Source organism: Mizuhopecten yessoensis, unplaced genomic scaffold, assembly GCF_002113885.1.
Source record: "Mizuhopecten yessoensis strain PY_sf001 unplaced genomic scaffold, ASM211388v2 scaffold11101, whole genome shotgun sequence".
Lineage (NCBI taxonomy): Eukaryota > Metazoa > Mollusca > Bivalvia > Pectinida > Pectinidae > Mizuhopecten > Mizuhopecten yessoensis.
The window spans coordinates 434,590-452,861 of NW_018408880.1; the positions used below are offsets into that span (position 1 = coordinate 434,590).

At 36.5% G+C, this 18,272-nt stretch overlaps 2 protein-coding genes across 2 annotated transcripts in view; one reads left to right on the forward strand and one right to left on the reverse strand.

Annotated features, from left to right (window-relative positions):
• The window catches only part of LOC110465774 (U4/U6 small nuclear ribonucleoprotein Prp3-like), a 30,039-nt gene extending 21,752 nt beyond the window's left edge, over positions 1-8,287 (reverse strand). The window contains exons 1-6 of the mRNA XM_021521848.1: positions 8,194-8,287; positions 7,057-7,360; positions 4,321-4,433; positions 2,233-2,349; positions 1,111-1,194; positions 444-574 (exon numbers count right to left, since the gene is read on the reverse strand). Coding sequence (XP_021377523.1) covers positions 444-574; positions 1,111-1,194; positions 2,233-2,349; positions 4,321-4,433; positions 7,057-7,201 — 590 coding nt within the window. The 5' untranslated portion in view covers positions 7,202-7,360; positions 8,194-8,287. The remainder of the gene's footprint in view (positions 1-443; positions 575-1,110; positions 1,195-2,232; positions 2,350-4,320; positions 4,434-7,056; positions 7,361-8,193) is intronic.
• A 3,609-nt stretch (positions 8,288-11,896) lies between these two features.
• LOC110465759 (bone morphogenetic protein 7-like) overlaps positions 11,897-18,272 on the forward strand; it is a 34,501-nt gene continuing 28,125 nt past the window's right edge. Inside the window, exon 1 of the mRNA XM_021521827.1 lies at positions 11,897-12,794. Within this exon, the coding sequence (XP_021377502.1) occupies positions 12,410-12,794 (385 nt within the window). The 5' untranslated portion in view covers positions 11,897-12,409. The remainder of the gene's footprint in view (positions 12,795-18,272) is intronic.

The window sequence follows — 18,272 nt, forward strand, 5'->3', positions numbered from 1 at the left end:
GTTACAGTTTTTGGCAGTGGTACGGGGATACTTGCCACTAGATCAAGCTGGTAAGAACAGTATTAAACAGAAAATTTTATATTCATCATGGCCAAATTTCCCTTTAATACTTACCTGGTACCGTAAGTTGGCCAGAACTACCATTTACTTGATCATGATCACTTCTCAAATTCTCCCCCGTTGACTTTCCTTGTTCTTGTTTTTAATATGTACCAGTCATTTCAAGGCTGTTCTTAACCATCACCATTTTCTTTTCTCATTTTTTTTTATATCCTAGATATAACTTTTACAACTATGGTGAACCACAAAATTTCACAATAAAAAGATATAGAATGTTATTATATTTCTTTTTCTCTGCATACCATTTTCATAATTGTTGGTGCATTACTCATTACTGTTACAAAGTTCAACATAAATTGCACCAATACCCCTACAATGCTTACAGATTAGGGAGCTGAACCCCGGCTGCGGAGAGACTTGTCATCTTGTTCTGTATCATAGCCTGGAGCTCTGCTGCTCGCTTTGCCTTCTCCATGGCGTCCGACATCAGCACCTGTGTCTGAGACATTGATGGCTGAAGGAGACAAAGACACACAAGTTTACTGGCTGAAAGATTTTACTTTTATATGGGGACCAATATCACTGTCCTTTCAAATTGGTAAAAACAGTGTTTAACTGCGGAAAAAGCTTAGTCCTGTACTAGGTGTATATTTTATATTCAGAGTTCTAACCAGTCGATAGATTTTGAAACATGAAATTTACTTGTTACTAGCGTTGGGCTTGTGGAATTGTACAACCCGATATTCACATTTATTTCCTCTGTTTTCATCATTTAAATTTGATGAATATGTAGTGATGTAGAAAGTTTATATAATCAGTTAGAAAGAACATGGTATCATAGCAGTTAGAATTTTTAATTTTAAAATTGCTTTTTCATTTTGAATTTGTCATACCAGGTAATTAAGTAATGAACAATTATTCCTCGGAATGAAATTATGAGTTTAAAAAAAATATTTTCAAATTTTGGAGAAACTGTTCAACTAGATCTAGACAGCAGCTAGGTCAAGTCTGATTTTTTCATCATTAAACTGGCGTCAGGTGACAACAAACCTTGGTAGCAGAGGGCACGGTCACCATCAGCTGGGTTTTTCTTTCTTCAATCATTTTCTGAGCATTCTGCATCATTTCTTTGATCTGTGATTAACAATTTTGTTACCATATATGCTCGTATATATATATGAAGAACTGATTGGGGTTTTTGGGTTGGTTTTTTTTGGGGGGGGGGGGTTCTATGAAAATATACTTTTGTTCCATAAGAAATTACAAAATTAGATGTATTTGCTCACTGTAGTCACAGGATATTGTTATTGCTGTGTTGACAACCTTGGAACACTTTATCACATGATTGCTGTATAGTGTCATCCAGGTACATGTATTTGCCAATATGTATAAGGATACATTGTGCATTATTGTATGATTGGCCCTATTGGTGAGGATGAGGCATTTGTACTTGTACTAAAAATTATGAAATTGTGAGTTTGTTGTTTTTATAACATAACAAATAGTAAATTTTACAAATCATATTTGATTACTGGAAGCAAAACATTCTGTAATATGAACAGATTTGTAGCATACCACACAGATTATACAGCACACATATTGATCCACTCACATTACAAAATGTTGAGAAAATACTGCATCTTGCTGTACTATTTAACCTGAACAAGGATCCCACAGAGAAGAAAATATCTATTTTTATCAATCTATTCCTATTCTATGTTGCTATTCTTTTGCAATTAAAAATACATAAAACAAACACCAATGTATATTGACAGCTCTGAGGACCGTTCCAGAAATAACCATATTGGAGGGTTGGGAGGCACTTCTTTCAGAGACCCGACCACCCATCAAATATCTAATTAATAGTCTCACAGTATTATTTATAAAAGAATTAAAGTGATGATGTTATTGAATATCAGGAATGGTAGGCAGATCTGGTTTTAAACTCACCATCCATAATATATTACAATATGTACATCCCATTCACCCCACAAGATTATGGACTAGCCCTTACACTTATTGTATGAAGTAATTCATTTGTAAATCCCAACAAAAGTTAACTTGAAATTGTTATTTTTAAATCATTCTTGGTATCATCCTCTACAGGTGTAATCTTGTTGTGACTAGATCCAAAGATTTCTCTGGTGAACAGTTCGCCGATTTAGAACCCACCTTGTCTGTGGTAAGCTGGCCAGGACTTGGATTACCTGGTCCAGGTATGGCTGCTGGGGGGCCATCGTCTACAAATCGTCTTTTCTTCTTCGTTTCTGTTCCTTCATCGCGATCATCCTTAAAATTATGAAGTAAGTATCATGATACACATGTACTACCGTATTTATCCTGCAATAAGCCCAGGGGGCCAACAACGACTGAAAGTAGGTGGATGGGGGGGGGCTTATTACAGGACAATGGAAATGTTTTGTTGCCATTTCTTACTAACCGCAATTTCATAAATTGGCAGATTTATTACCAAGCATGGGCTTATTGCCAGATAAATACGGTAATATAGTGTCATACGCCAAAAACTCCACCAGATTAGTAATGTATTCGTCACATGATATTTTGCACGGTTCCAAAGCAAATTTATCGACTACATGTAAATTAATCTAGGGCTGTAATACTAAATGTAGTTAATCTAGGGCTGTTATACTAAATGTATTAAACCTAGGGCTGTAAATTGTAATACTAAATGTAGTAAACCTAGGGCTGTTATACTAAATGTATTAAACCTGGGGCTGTTATACTAAATGTATTGAATCTAGGGCTGTTATACTAACTGTATTAAACCTAGGGCTGTAATACTAAATGTAGTTAATATAGGGCTGTTATACTAAATGTGTTGAATCTAGGGCTGTAATACTAAATGCATTAAACCTAGGGCTGTTATATTACATGTATTAAACTTAAGGCTGTTTTACTACATGTATTAAACCTAGCGCTGTTATACTAAATGTAGTAAATCTAGGGCTGTTATACTAAATGCATTAAACCTAGGGCTGTTATATTACATGTATTAAACTTAAGGCTGTTTTACTACATGTATTAAACCTAGGGCTGTGAATTATAATACTAAATGTATTAAACCTATGGCTGTTATACTACATGTATTAAACCTAGGGCTGTGAATTATAATACTAAATGTATTAAACCTAGAGCTGTTATACTACATGTATTAAAACCAGGGCTGTTATACTACATGTATTAAACCTGGGGCTGTTATACTAAATGTATTGAATCTAGGACTGTTATACTAAATGTATTAACCCTAGGGCTGTTATACTAAATATATTAAACCTCGGGCTGTTATACTAAATGTATTAAACCTCGGGCTGTTATACTAAATGTATTTAATCTAGGACTGTTATTCTAAATGTATTAAACCTAGGGCTGTAGTACTAAATGTAGTTAATCTAGGGCAGTTATACTAAATGTATTAAACATAGGGCTGTAAATTGTAATACTAAATGTAGTAAACCTAGCGCTGTTATACTAAATGTAGTAACCCTAGGGCTTTTAAACTAAATTTAGTAAACCTAGGGCTGTTATACTACATGTATTTAACCTAGGGCTGTTATACTACATGTATTTAACCTAGGGCTGTTATACTACATGTATTAAACCTAGGGCTGTAATACTAAATGTATTAAACCTAGGGCTGAAATACTAAATGTAGTAAATCTAGGGCTGTTATACTACATGTATTAAACCTAGGGCTGTTATACTACATGTATTAAATATAGGGCTACAATGAGTACCTGGTTACCTGAATATGGGAGATGTTTTATAGGAAACGAGGTTGGAAAAAGTGTAATGGGGTATCCGTCAAAACAAGAAATGTCTGTTACTGTCCAAGTAAAAAAAAACACCATAAAATGTTCAACAGCCAGCCACATGAACTGTTTCTTTCACAGCAAAACACTTGTTAAGAGTCATTGTTACAGATAGTGGATTTTATTATCACAATTGCAGGTACTTTAGGTAGGGGCTGAAATACTGTACCCATGACAGCCTTAATCAAAACACAAAGCTATGCCCCATGGATAGGATTCATGTTTGTACTTTGATATGCATTTGGTCCAGTCAAAGCTAATCTGTAAAATCAAAGCATTCACAGTAGATGTGAAATAGTGATTAACCCTTTCACCACTGTAGACCATAATGAACTCATCCATATCAATGCATGGTAGAGTCTACTAAAGTTACATAGGGGTGAAAGGGTTAACTAAACCAGTCTATTGTCATTTTCCCAGTAATTTGTACCTTCCTCTTTTTCCTGGCATTTCTGTTGGATGCTTTGTAATCGTCCCACACTCCAAACAACTTGTCAGCGAAGCGCTTTGCCTGACCTTCATCTAGGATCACCAGCAGTTTATCTGTAAAAAACAAAATCACATGAAGAAATATGCAAAACTAAAATAAAAAAATAACTGATTTTGATATTTGTGGAAGTATCACCTTCCTTGCATTTTTTCCTGATCAACGCCAAAATTAACCACCTCTCATTTTATTTTGACAGGTTTTTTTCTTCAATTTAAAACACACACCAAAATGTGATTTTTTTCAATGTACCGTAAAAAACCCATGTAATTTGCGCACTTTTTGTTCAGAAATTTAATACCCAAAGTGAGGGGTGCGTAAAATACACAGGTATAGAAAAATTCAAGTTTTTTTCAGGAAAAGATCGACGATTCTGAGAGATCGCCATCTTGGATTATGTCCCTTGGTACACGGAACTCTAAGACAAATGACGATCAACAAATTTATTTATGTCAAACATTAATAAAAGATACATAATGTGTTGTTATGTGAGTTTATGTGAAAAGTATTAATAAATAGGTAACCGTTAACAAAAAAAGTTTAGCCAAATTCCTATGCCAGAGAATCGCCGATCAACTTACGACATTACGTTTCGACATCTCGGTGCGTTTCCCCATACTATTACGAAAATGTAGTTGTTCAATTTAAGCTCCGTTCTATGTAAGTTCTGTAAGTTTTTTCAAATCGCCTATGCGTATACGTATAGCATGGTTTTTTTCCGGCTCACTTTCATGTTGATCTCGCGTCTAACATTACGTAAACACGTGATTGATAATAACCTCGTGAATTATTTCAATATTTATTAAATGAAGCATCGTAAAAATAGTCTGCGTTAACTATTTTTTTCCTTGGAGTAGATTTGAAGAGGATGTATTGATTGTCCACGCTTCTAGTATAAACATATTTTTTATAATCCCTTATCAGTCAAATCAGTCTGTAGTTATGACAATGCAGTAGGGCTTCGTAATTCACGCCACGTGTTGGCGAGTGAAAAAAACAACAACACGGTCCGTCGATCGCGACTGCAAATCATTTCAATTAGTAGAGCTATTGTTAACGGGTAATCACAGAGATAGTGTTAGCTCATTACTGCATTGTAATTTGTAAAGAAATATCGCCAAACTACGGACTTTGATATTCTAATTCCGTGGCCAAACTGAACTGTGACATGACCTGGTTTGAAGTAACGTAACCCAAGCCGCCATGATGAGCCCTTCTCACTGATTGTAATTATGATCAATAAAAGGTATCTAATTATGTCTTTCAACAGGAGATATGCACCAGCGGTTAATAAACATCGAATTACTTATTAATTGATATGTTTTTGTAAGCAAGTAAATGTTTTATGTAAAATATTGCTAAAATGAATTGATGTATGCCGATATGCGCACACGTGTGTGTCATGTGTGATCAGATAATTCGAAGAAAACAAGCAACAAAATACACATTTTACGTAGTTTCTTCTTGGTTTTAAATATCATTTTACATCAATGAAAAAAAAATCATAGAAATATATTCAAAAAAATATATATTCAGAGATCGATTTTTGGAGCATGAACATCGATTTTTTTCCAGATTTTTTGGGTGCGCAAAATATTCGAGTAGAACCTNAAAAAAATATATATTCAGAGATCGATTTTCGGAGCATGATCATCGTTTTTTTTCCAGATTTTTTGGGTGCGCAAAATATTCGAGTAGAACCTTTTTTCCCGATTTTCAGCCTCAAAAAGTACCTGCGCAAATTACACAGGTGCGCAAATTACATGGGTTTTTACGGTAAGTACTCTGCAATAGAGCTACATTGTGCATGTACTATAACAGAACCATTTACTTTTTTTCTATCAAAACAAAAACAGTATGGATGTTATATAGCAATCTTTTTTAATCTTGGATTCCCCCCCCCCCTCCCCATCAAATTGAGAAATAAATTGATTTCTTTTGGTGAAATATACATTATGCCCCTATTCCCACTTTGAGGGCAATTGAGCTAATTGCAAAAGCTTCACAAAAGTCAGTGAAGCATAAATATAGGTCACCCAGTCACAGTTACCTATAAAGTATACCTTGGTGTATAAATGTAGTTTATCTCACTGACAAAGATGTGTCCATATCACATATTACAGGTATCTGATAGTAAGGTTAATGGAGCTAAACTCAAATGCTAAGGGCACATAAATAAAATCTTGTGTTTCAGCTAACCCTACCAACCCTAGATTTTTGTGCCTACTCTAAAGTTTTTATAGACATTTAATGATATTACTGTAAAAGTCAGAACTCCTGTTCTATATAAGCATATATTAGAAATATTTTCTAAAATAGAAACAAGATGCCTTCCTTAGCTTCCTACCCTACCTTTTCACAGGATTGATAGCAGAAACAGAAGAAATTTTATTTTTGGCCTTACCAAAATATCACACAGAAAAACACTGAGTTACGTCCCTTCTGTTAATGTTGCAAAGGTATTAAGACATCCAAATTCTGAATGTGATAGGGAAAATGCTGCCCTCAAATATATAACAATATATACATATATTCAAATACAGGAAGGAACCCTGGTACCCCTAATTTAATATTCCTGTTCTGTCTATAAATCATTGTAAAACTGATGCTTTTCATCCACCAATCCTGTAACTTGTTATCCCATTCTGCACATAAGCCATGATAAATGCTGGAACTTACCGACAGTTTTGTGTTTGTCGTAACCCTTATCTATACAGTTGAGAGCTGCAGTGACCAGGGATGTCTCACTGAAACCAAGGAATTTCTGCACAGTTTTATCCAGCAATGCCTTCAGATCATCCCATTCTCTGTCTGACAAAGACATTGTGACAGTTGTTAATTTAATGAAGATGAAGATAGTCCTGGAATCCCTGTTTTCAGGCTGAGGTCATCCTGAGAATCAAAATGAATCGTGACTTCAGTTCAACAGAACCATTTCATTGATGAGAGAAACTTGTATCCGCTGTACATCTGGATCATTGATCTGAAATGATAAAGATGTAACATGTGTTACGGGAGTGTATAAATGCACGGCCCGATCGGGGTTCGAACGCGGGACCCTCAAAACTCTATAGGCGACCGCTCTACCAATTGAACTTCAATCGACCAAGTCCAGTTATGCTACATTCCTCCCTCCTTTTTTTCTAAGTCTTGTATTTGTATTATGTTTCATGACTGAATAAATGCGACTTGGACAAACAATGTGAAAAAAATAAGATTTAAGTGATTTTGGCTATTTTTAGTAACAAATCCATACCCCGATTGGCGTATAATAGGCGAGTTTGCGTATTATACGCAAGTTAGTGGTTTTCCCCGACCTGGTAACAGGAGTGGAAAAATGCATGGCGAGACTGGGGTTCGAACCTGGGACGCTCCAACTGTTGGAGGACACTCTACCAATTGAGCTACCTGGTCAGCAAAGATTGATTCAGTCCAGTTTCCCTACACATTCAATATACTAATCTAGATCTACCGTCACGTACATTTTATTTGTCATCATTGAAAACATATACAAACAAGACTGACAAAATATACATTATAAAAGACAATTTTGTCGGAGAGCACAAAACAACCATTTTTGTAATAATTCACAAATGATAAATGAAATCCCGGATGGAATGACCACTTCAGCACTGTGGTTGTGCCAGTGTGCGCTGGCCGGCTGTTGTGTCGTTATCATCTTACAGAAAAGTTACGCACGTTCAGTGGATTGTGCCAATATTAACACAATTGATGGTCTGTTGGATTTCAAAAAACGAAGGAACTTGTCATTATCCTTGAGTTGCGTTTGATTATTAAGTTATTGAGCATGCTTACCGTCGAACGCATCAATTTCGCAAAGGAAAACATGGAGCAGTTCCGTGTATATAACACTAACGCCGATTTGTTGATATGCAAACTCCAAAATAATAGTGTCCAATGAGAAACGCTGTAAGAAAACAATATTAGTTTCTAAATTTAAAACCGTGAAGCAGTATTATGGATCCGGATATTGAGGACCGATATCTTTACAACTGCAACATTAACGCATTACATTTATGAAATAGGCGCGAATGGTAATGATATGGTGTCTATCGTGGAATTGTCTTGAACCATGAGTTGAAATGGTGGACAATATATATATCTGACGTTCAATATAGACTACATAATGTAAATCATGTATAACAATCTGTAAACTTTTGTTTTGTTTTACAGATTTTTTTTATATACTTCAGGAATGACCAAGATTCTTTTTTGGTATATACGGTATATACCGAAAAAAATTGCGCACTTTGCATAAATCCGCGAAGCGGTTTATGCAAAAACGTGCACAATTTCTTTAATTTAATTTTAAAAAAGTAGACAAACACGTTGTAAATGCACAGTTAAAGATTTATTTAATTTAATTTCCAAAAGTTATTGCCCTTTGTTCATTTCAGTATTTGATTTTATATCCGGAGATTTTCCCATACATTTTTTATAGCATGTCAGCTAACCACTCTTAGATTGATGCATATCTTATTTCAATGTAAGAAAGTATATAACACTATATGACATTCGACGGGCGTATTTTGTTCCGCCCCGCGGTACTTTTGTTAGACTTTATCAAATAACTTTTTTTGTCACATTTCATGCTCAATCAACTAAAGCAATCAACATAAATCGGAAAAAACGCGGTTGCATCCTGCTTTTAGTTCAATTGTGTTCGTGTACACTATATACGGTGACTCAACTCGACTTCATTACAACTCGACTTCATTACGACTGGACTTCGTTACGACTCCACTCGACTTCATTACGACTCGACTTCATTACGACTGGACTTCGTTACGACTCCACTCGACTTCATTATGACTCGACTTCATTACGACTCGACTTCAATACGACTCCACTCGACTTCATTACGTGTTATATTAGATCAAATGGTGTCTAACAGTACCACCAGAAGCACGACATAAGAAGATCAACGTAACACACACACGTGTGATTGTACCACTAAAGATAGGGGCCACAGGGACCTGAGAATTTGTTACAGCTATATTTGGACCTAAACTAAGGTGTTCAGAGTAATGACTTTCGGTAAAAATGACACCCCCATTGATCGTACAAATATATATGATCATTGGGGGTGTCATTTTTACCGAAAGTCGATCTAATCCCCTAAATCATGTAAAATAACTCTGAACACCTTAGTTTAGGTCCAAATATAGCTGTAACAAATTATCAGGTCCCTATGTTAGGGGCCAAAAAGATGGAAATCCAAATTGGTCTATACTACTGTTGAAACAGAACGGAATTTAGGTGCATAATACCCTTAATTTATGAATTTCAAAAATTTAGAGTAGTGTTTAATTTCAAATGAATTAACAAAGTGGGTGTGTTATGAACCATGCCACTACTGAAAAGATATAAATGTGAAAATCAAGGTTACAGCAAACTTCGGGGACTAAAAACTCCACCAGCAGAGTCTACCACCTTGTATCTGAAAGAAGGGGCCTGTTCGTTTTTATAAATGTAACATTTTCGGGTGTAAATCCTGGCGAACTTTATAGAGGCCCTGCAAGGCTTTGTGAAGGTTCGCCTGAAAATAGCGTCAGGCTATTAGGTACGACCTTACAACTGGTCCAACCGTTTGGATCGCGATAAACGAAAACGGCCAATACGGTAATACGATTTACTTCCCCTTAGGCGGCCGAGGGAACGACTGAAAAAGCAAGATGCAATCATTTTGAGCAGGGGTCAACACTAACACTTGTCCGCTAGTCCTGGACTAGTAGATTTCAGCAAGGACTATAGTGAATCACCTAGAACCTAACTTGTCCTTTAAACTTGTGAAAAATATGATTATAAAATAAGAAAACATTTTTAAAATTCGAAAACTGCTTCTATTGCATGATAATTGTCAAAATGTTCCTAAAACTACACCATAATGTTATGGCAGTAGTTTATCTAGTTGTTTTATATCCTCTACAGTCGATTACTTTTGATATTTCGTGCTGTAGATCGCAATGTTTACTTATCAGGAATATTAGACTACGTGTAGTTATACGTAATGCATTGACGAAGAACTACTACATTTTAAATAATCTATTCAACTTGTCCTGTGGACTACCAAGCAGAAATAGTTAGTGTTTATCCCTGTTGAGGAATTTAAGATATTTCTCTGGTCCAAGACGTCAAACTCGATGAGGTTTTTTTTCATGGAGGACCCTCTTCGTCTAAATTGAAATCACCAAAATAATATCAAGGATCCCTGTCTCGCTGCAGACAATAATCTGTAGAGTGCAGACCACGTAATTCATTTGGTTAGAGCAACATTATTTTTTTGATTGGAGGTCCATAGTTCGAATCCTGGTTTGGTCTAGTTGGATTTTTATATTCCAAACACTGTTATTTCTGTGTGGTTATATTTCATTTTTATTATCGATCATTGTTTTTGATATTTTCATTTTCAAAAAAGTTCCGTAAGATATGGTTTTCTTTTAAATTGTCAAAATTTATATGGGAAATGTTTCTAAAGTATAGTTACAGGTGTATTTGTTAGCAGTGGAACGAGTACAATCTATCCTGAATCGGCTCTGCCAATAAAAAGAACATGTCTGTCCGTGTGCGTCGATTAGAATGTACGACATTTATTTTCCGAGTGAGGAAGTATTCCCATGAGACAAAAGCGCACAGGAACGTATCGCCTCGTTCTCTATAAGTGATTTTGAACCCTTGTGAGGTTGTGACATGACTTTATTTCTTAAAGCGACATTATTTAGGTTTATATGATGATGATGATGATGATGATGATGATGATGATGATGATGTATCTTTTATTGTCTAAGATATAAGTTCTTAAGATTGGCGTACTCGGCGCAGTCGTGTGCTGTCAAATGAAGATGGGGCGAAACAGGACCTGACTAGTGACACAGTAATGTCGCACTGTTGTAGCGGAAATGGACTCGACTGGTTCGACGTCGGCGACCGGGTGGCTCAGTTGGTGGAGCGTCCGTCTTGAGTTCGGATGATCCCTGTATGGTTCGAACCCCGATCTGACCGTGCATTTTACATGCTCCTGTTACAGTGGTACCCAAACCTGGGTTGTAAAAATAGTTGTGTCTCCGGGGGCGAAGAGTAAGAAAAACGACGGAGGGATGCAGCGGAACATGACTCGACTGGTTCAATCTTCGGCGCCCAGGTAGCTCAGTTATTTTTTGGTAAAGCGTCTGTCCAGAGTTTGGAGGGTCCCGGGGTCAATTCTCAGTCTGACCGTGCAATTTCCCTCTCCTGTAACACTGTGATCAGGCAAAGCTGACTAATCTTGCTATGGATTTTGACGTAATTTTCTTTTTGTCAATTTTTATAATGCAAGTTGGATTTCTCGGTGGCAATGGGCCCCTTCCTGTCTCCATAAGGGCCACACCATCCGTATCGTGAGACTGATTGAGTTCATGTTGACAACATCTTTGAGAGAGATACAATGCGTATGTCACTCAGGAGTCACGGGTAAATAATTTTTGGGAGGTAACCCGCAGTGAGCCCCATAGGAAGTTTTGTAAACCTTACTGCCCATGCGTAGGAAAGTTAGCTCACTTCGGCGCACAAAGAATAACACGACCTGGCACATTGGAATGTATACATATACACTGTAGTAGAAACTGTCAGGTGCGCCGAGCTGGCAGTGTGTGTGTGAGCTATACCTGTTATCATAAAATCTCGTCAACATCAAAGCAGCCGACATTTGTGTTCACCGAAACTCCTACACGTGGATTTACAAACACCTGTGTCAGTTTGGGAGGTGACTAACACACAGACCGGACGTACAATGTACATGATTAGGGGGACATAAAGTGCAGGAGGGGGTAATTATTTCACTAACCCAGACACTGGGTGCACTCGATCGGTGTACGCCGGTGATAATCGTCTGCTTTCTTACCGTTTGTACATCTGTGTGGTATCGTGTAATGTTTAATGTATAAATTGAGGAGTTAACTTCCCGTTATATTTAGATACGCATAGATCTGTGTTCAGGGATGTGTTTATAAATAGACCTAGTTGAACAACCATCATGGAGATTCGATCTGCTGTCTCGGTTTTACTAATGGTGTGTATTTCATACGTGCGCTTGACCACTGCCACAGTGTCCGGAGTGTATAGGGACAACGGAGTGGACAGAACGGAACGGACGGCTGAATTTTCTGGTAGGGATAAACGGGAGATGCAGCATGAAATTTTGACTCTTTTAGGGCTGCATCACCGTCCAAAACCTGCGGGGCATAGTACCACGGATTACTCCGCTCCAAGATTCATGCTAAATCTGTACAATTCGATAACCTCGGACGGAGGGATAGTGGATGACGGGAATCGGCCTCAGTTCCCCCGAAACGTCACAATCGAGAATGAGATCGAACCCACTGAGGGTAGTGACGTCATCATGAGTTTTGTGAACCACGGTGAGTAATATGACGGTAACAACGGCACAACTAAGTTATTGTTTGTGTTGATAAATAAAAATGTCATGATTTTGATGACAAGGATTTAGATAATCTCATTCTGTGGTTGATGTATAAAATGATAAAAGCTTTTGAATGTACAATTAGAAAAGTTAAGGGTTGATAAAACAGTTTTGTATTTGAAAATGGTTGGCGGATGGCGATATGAGGGTGATGGCGATATTAAAACGTTTCTAACAACATCATGGCGGTATACCGGGGAATTATTGTATACATGTAAATGTATTTTGTAAACGACGTTCTTGGAAAATTATATATATATATAAAATTGCATATATAATGTGCTTTTGTATAAATACATTTCCTGGACACACGAAGTTTTTTGATAAACAACGATATTTTGTATATAATGTTCTTGGATAAAAAAAATCCGTTTTTGAAATTGTATACCAAGTTAAAGTATACGCTTGAGAAAGACGCATCATCGTTCTTTTAAAAATGAACTTTTATTTTCACTTTTCTTTTTTGGGAAGAAATTTATTTTGTTTGTATATTACTTAATATATTATATCTGGTGTTTTTTGTGCAAAATTCTTAAAAAAATTATTTCATGATTTTTTTACAAAGTTCTAAAAAATACAATAAATAGTAAAGTTATAAATACGTATAATTTGATAATCACAATTCTCTTTATATACATTACTTCTGCATGTAGAACTGTAAGATATGTACAGCCCAGACCGATTAGACCAAGAGTCCCTGGTAGCGTAAGAAAATAATCAGTTAATAGTATGAACGCATGTTTTTGTATATATATATATAGTGTCTACATTAATTTTGACATGAAACAGACGACACTCAAGATAATAGTTATGGTGATGGATTACCCCGCCGCGGGCCCCCGGCGAATTTTTCATTGATCATTCAGGGTCATGTACTTGTGATGGGTAAATGTTTACCATTGTGCTTTGTGTTGAAGTTTAAAACGCCGTGATTTAGTGATAATCTGCCTCGATTACACGACCGTGAGGCCAGGTGTTACAACGAGTGGGCCCTTTACATTATTAGGGTGGTTAAAAGATGACATATCGTTGATGTCATATTCGTGAGCTTTATACTTATACATTATATGTCGTTAATTATCTGCTGCGCGGCCTTTCTCAATCAAGTCTTGTTAGCTTTTTTCCGAGAAGTATAAAAGTCATTTACCTATTTTAGGCGAAATCGTCAGATTCAGATTCAGATTATTGTATGCCTTGTTTAAAAGACACATTGGAGAGTAGAAATACAATGACATACAAATAGTAAAGTATATACAATTGATAGTCAAAGACAATAGTATGCATATTGTATACTGGCGCACGTGATAACAATACAGTGCATTACAATGAAATACTCATTAATCGTGCAGTACGAGAAAATGACATACATCATAAAAAACAGCATCTTACACTGAAATACACCAAAATCGTGAGGTATGTATGATACAGGGACATCATAACAATATAGACGTATACCTTCCCTATGTGAATATAATTTATACACAAATAGGAAGATGTAAAGATTTCTGTATAATCAGACACGTATGCATGTAGAATATTTAACTTTTTCTTGAAATTTAGACTTTGGTGAAAAGAAAAATAGCAATTTGAAATAAAACATATCATTTGAACATAGGACCTATAAACGGAATTTATCCAGGAAGCACAGGACAATTAGTCTAGCGCCTAATAAGGTGTTGCTCATGCGAAATCCTAAAATTTCATAAATATTGTATTAATTTATGGTATATCTTTGTATTGTATAGTCTATTTGAGTGGTTTACATGTTGATAGAACACTTGCTAGAAATTTAAAAGGTGTTCAATTTATATATCTCTCAAATCATCCTCGAAATTCCAGGGATAACGTACGCTCACGGACGTTTTAAACACCGACAAAACATTCAGGGTAACGCTCACTAACGTTCTCTACATAAAATCAAGGAGAAACGCTCACTAAAGTTCTCTACACAAAATCAAGGAGTAACGCTCACTAAAGTTCTCTACCCAAAATCAAGGGGTACCGCTCACTAACGTTCTCTACACAAAATCAAGGGGGAACGCTCACTTACGTTCTCTACACAAAATCAAGGGGTAACGCTCCCTTACGTTCTCTACACAAAATCAAGGGGTAACGCTCACTAACGTTCTATACACAAAATCAAGGGGTAACGCTCACTAACGTTCTCTACACAAAATCAAGGAGTAACGCTCACTAAAGTTCTCTACACAAAATCAAGGGGTAACGCTCACTAACGTTCTCTACACAAAATCAAGGGCTAACGCTCACTAACGTTCTCTACACAAAATCAAGGGGTAACGCTCACTTACGTTCTCTACACAAAATCAAGGGGTAACGCTCACTTACGTTCTATACACCACAATCAAGGGGTAACGCTCACTAACGTTCTATACACAAAATCAAGGGGTAACGCTCACTAATGTCTATACACAACAATCAAGGGGTAACGCTCACTAACGTTCCATACACAAAATCAAGGGGTAACGCTCACTAACTTTCTATACACAAAATCAAGGGGTAACGCTCACTTACGTTCCATACACAAAATCAAGGGGTAACGCTCACTTACGTTCTATACACAAAATCAAGGGGTAACGCTCACTTACGTTCTTTACACAAAATCAAGGAGTAACACTCGCTAACGTTCTATACTCAAAATCAAGGGGTAACGCTCACTTACGTTCTTTACACAAAATCAAGGGGTAACGCTCGCTTACGTTCCATACACAAATTCAAGGGGTAACGCTCACTTACGTTCCATACACAAATTCAAGGGGTAACGCTCACTTACGTTCTTTACGCAAAATCAAGGAGTAACACTCACTAACGTTCTCTACACAAAATCAAGGGGTAACGCTCACTTACGTTCCATACACAAATTCAAGGGGTAACGCTCACTTACGTTCTATACACAAAATCAAGGGGTAACGCTCACTTACGTTCTTTACACAAAATCAAGGAGTAACACTCACTAACGTTCTATACTCAAAATCAAAGGGTAACGCTCACTTTCGTTCTTTACACAAAATCAAGGAGTAACACTCACTAACGTTCTATACTCAAAATCAAAGGGTAACGCTCACTTTCGTTCTTTACACAAAATCAAGGAGTAACACTCACTAACCCACTATACACAAAATCAAGGGGTAACGCTCACTTACGTTCTTTACACAAAATCAAGGAGTAACACTCACTAACCCACTATACACAAAATCAAGGGGTAACGCTCACTTACGTTCTCTACACAAAAGCAAGGGTAACACTCACTAACGTTCTATACACAAAATCAAGGGGTAACGCTCACTTACGTTCTTTACACAAAATCAAGGAGTAACACTCACTAACGTTCTATACACAAATTCAAGGGGTAACGCTCACTTACGTTCTCTACACAAAATCAAGGGGTAACACTCACTAACGTTCTCTACACAAAATCAAGGGGTAACGCTCACTTACGTTCTCTACACAAAATCAAGGGGTAACGCTCACTTACGTTCTCTACACAAAATCAAGGGGAACACTCACTTACGTTCTCTACACAAAATCAAGGGGTAACGCTCACTTAAGTTCTCTACACAAAATCAAGGGTAACACTCACTTACGTTCTATACACAAAATCAAGGGTAACGCTCACTAATGATCTCTACACAAAATCAAGGGGTAACGCTCACTTACGTTCTATACACAAAATCAAGGGGTAACGCTCACTAATGATCTCTACACAAAATCAAGGGGTTACGCTCACTAATGATCTCTACACAAAATCAAGGGGTAACACTCACTAACTTTCTATACACAAAATCAAGGGGTAACGCTCACTAACGTTCTCTACACGAAAATCAAGGGTAACACTTACTAACGTTCTATACACAACAATCAAGGGGTAACGCTCACTAACATTCTATACACAAAATCAAGGGGTAACACTCAGTTACGTTCCATACACAAAATCAAGGGTAACACTCACTTACGTTCTATACACAAAATGAAGGGGTAACGCTCACTAATGTTCTATACACAAAATGAAGGGGTAACGCTCACTAATGTTCTCTACACAAAATCAAGGGGTAACACTCTCTAACTTTCTCTACACAAAATCAAGGGTAACGCTCACTAACGTTCTCTACACGAAAATCAAGGGGTAACACTCACTTACGTTCTATACACAAAATCACTCATGTTCTTTGCACAAATTGTCTCAAGTATTTAAAAAGTTTAAAGGATTTTTCGAAAAACAATGTACGATTGATAATCAGCATTAGATTGAACATCTATGGAGCTTTCTATGTTTGGTTACCTCCCTCAAGTATCACTGTTTATATACAAGTCTATACCCCACACCGCCGTTGAGATGAAATCGTTACGTTGTTATATTAGGTGAAGTAGATACAAATCAGATGTTTTTTTCTTGAAAGGAAATTATCTTCTCATTATCAAACGCTCTTTGTAAACCCTCCCGTCGATATAAAGGGCTAAGCAACTTCTGGGAGATCAACGGGATTCCTTATCAGGAAATCACGTCAAGTTTGTACGGAGGGTTCACATCTCTTTACTTGGGATTATGTTACATTTTGATTAACACAAATACTGACACTCGGGGATCTTCATCATATTTTTGTACCATGTGCAATTTTTAATATTTGTTGTATTTAAATCGATTGTAATTTAACAGCAGGAAAGGCGAATGACTGAAGATTTAATTCATAAACGTATAGTAAGATTCAAGAAAGAAAAAAAATATGTTATTGTAACCATATTTTCTTCTTATATATCCCGGGCAAGGTTAATATGAAAGTGATGTCCAAATAGAAGAACTTTGAACGAACTCACAATTGATCAAGATCCCCACTATGTAACCCCCAACACACATAGCGGACATGGCGAGACATGCATAATCATGCTACTAGGATTAGTGCTATGGTCTGGCCCCGCCCCTGTGTATTATAGTTCAAGTTTAAGTGTTTTATTACATCGAGAGTTTGGACTCATCAGTTTCAAATATGAGATATTTACAGTTTTCATGTGAAGACCGAGAGACTGATATTTGAAGGAAATTACCAAAATTAGATTATAGGCTCATAATTTAAATTTAGTAAATGTAGATATCAAAATAATGAACGTAGTCGTAGAGTGTTCTTTTGCTGATAAGAACTCTCCTCAACGCATTAAGAGTTCCAATTTGTTATGGCTTAGATATATATTCATTAGTTCTTTAATTCTGTCTAGTAATTATAAAATATAAACAGTGCTTTTGCTTTAGTCCCAAATAATTGACAATTTTTTTTTTTGTGGGTATAGAAAAAAATTAAGAGGAGAAAGTTACTTCGGACTACCTTTATTTAGTGATAACTTTTACCTATCCTTGGAAGATTCTCTTTTAAGACTAATGAATACACAACACTGTCACAAACTGTAA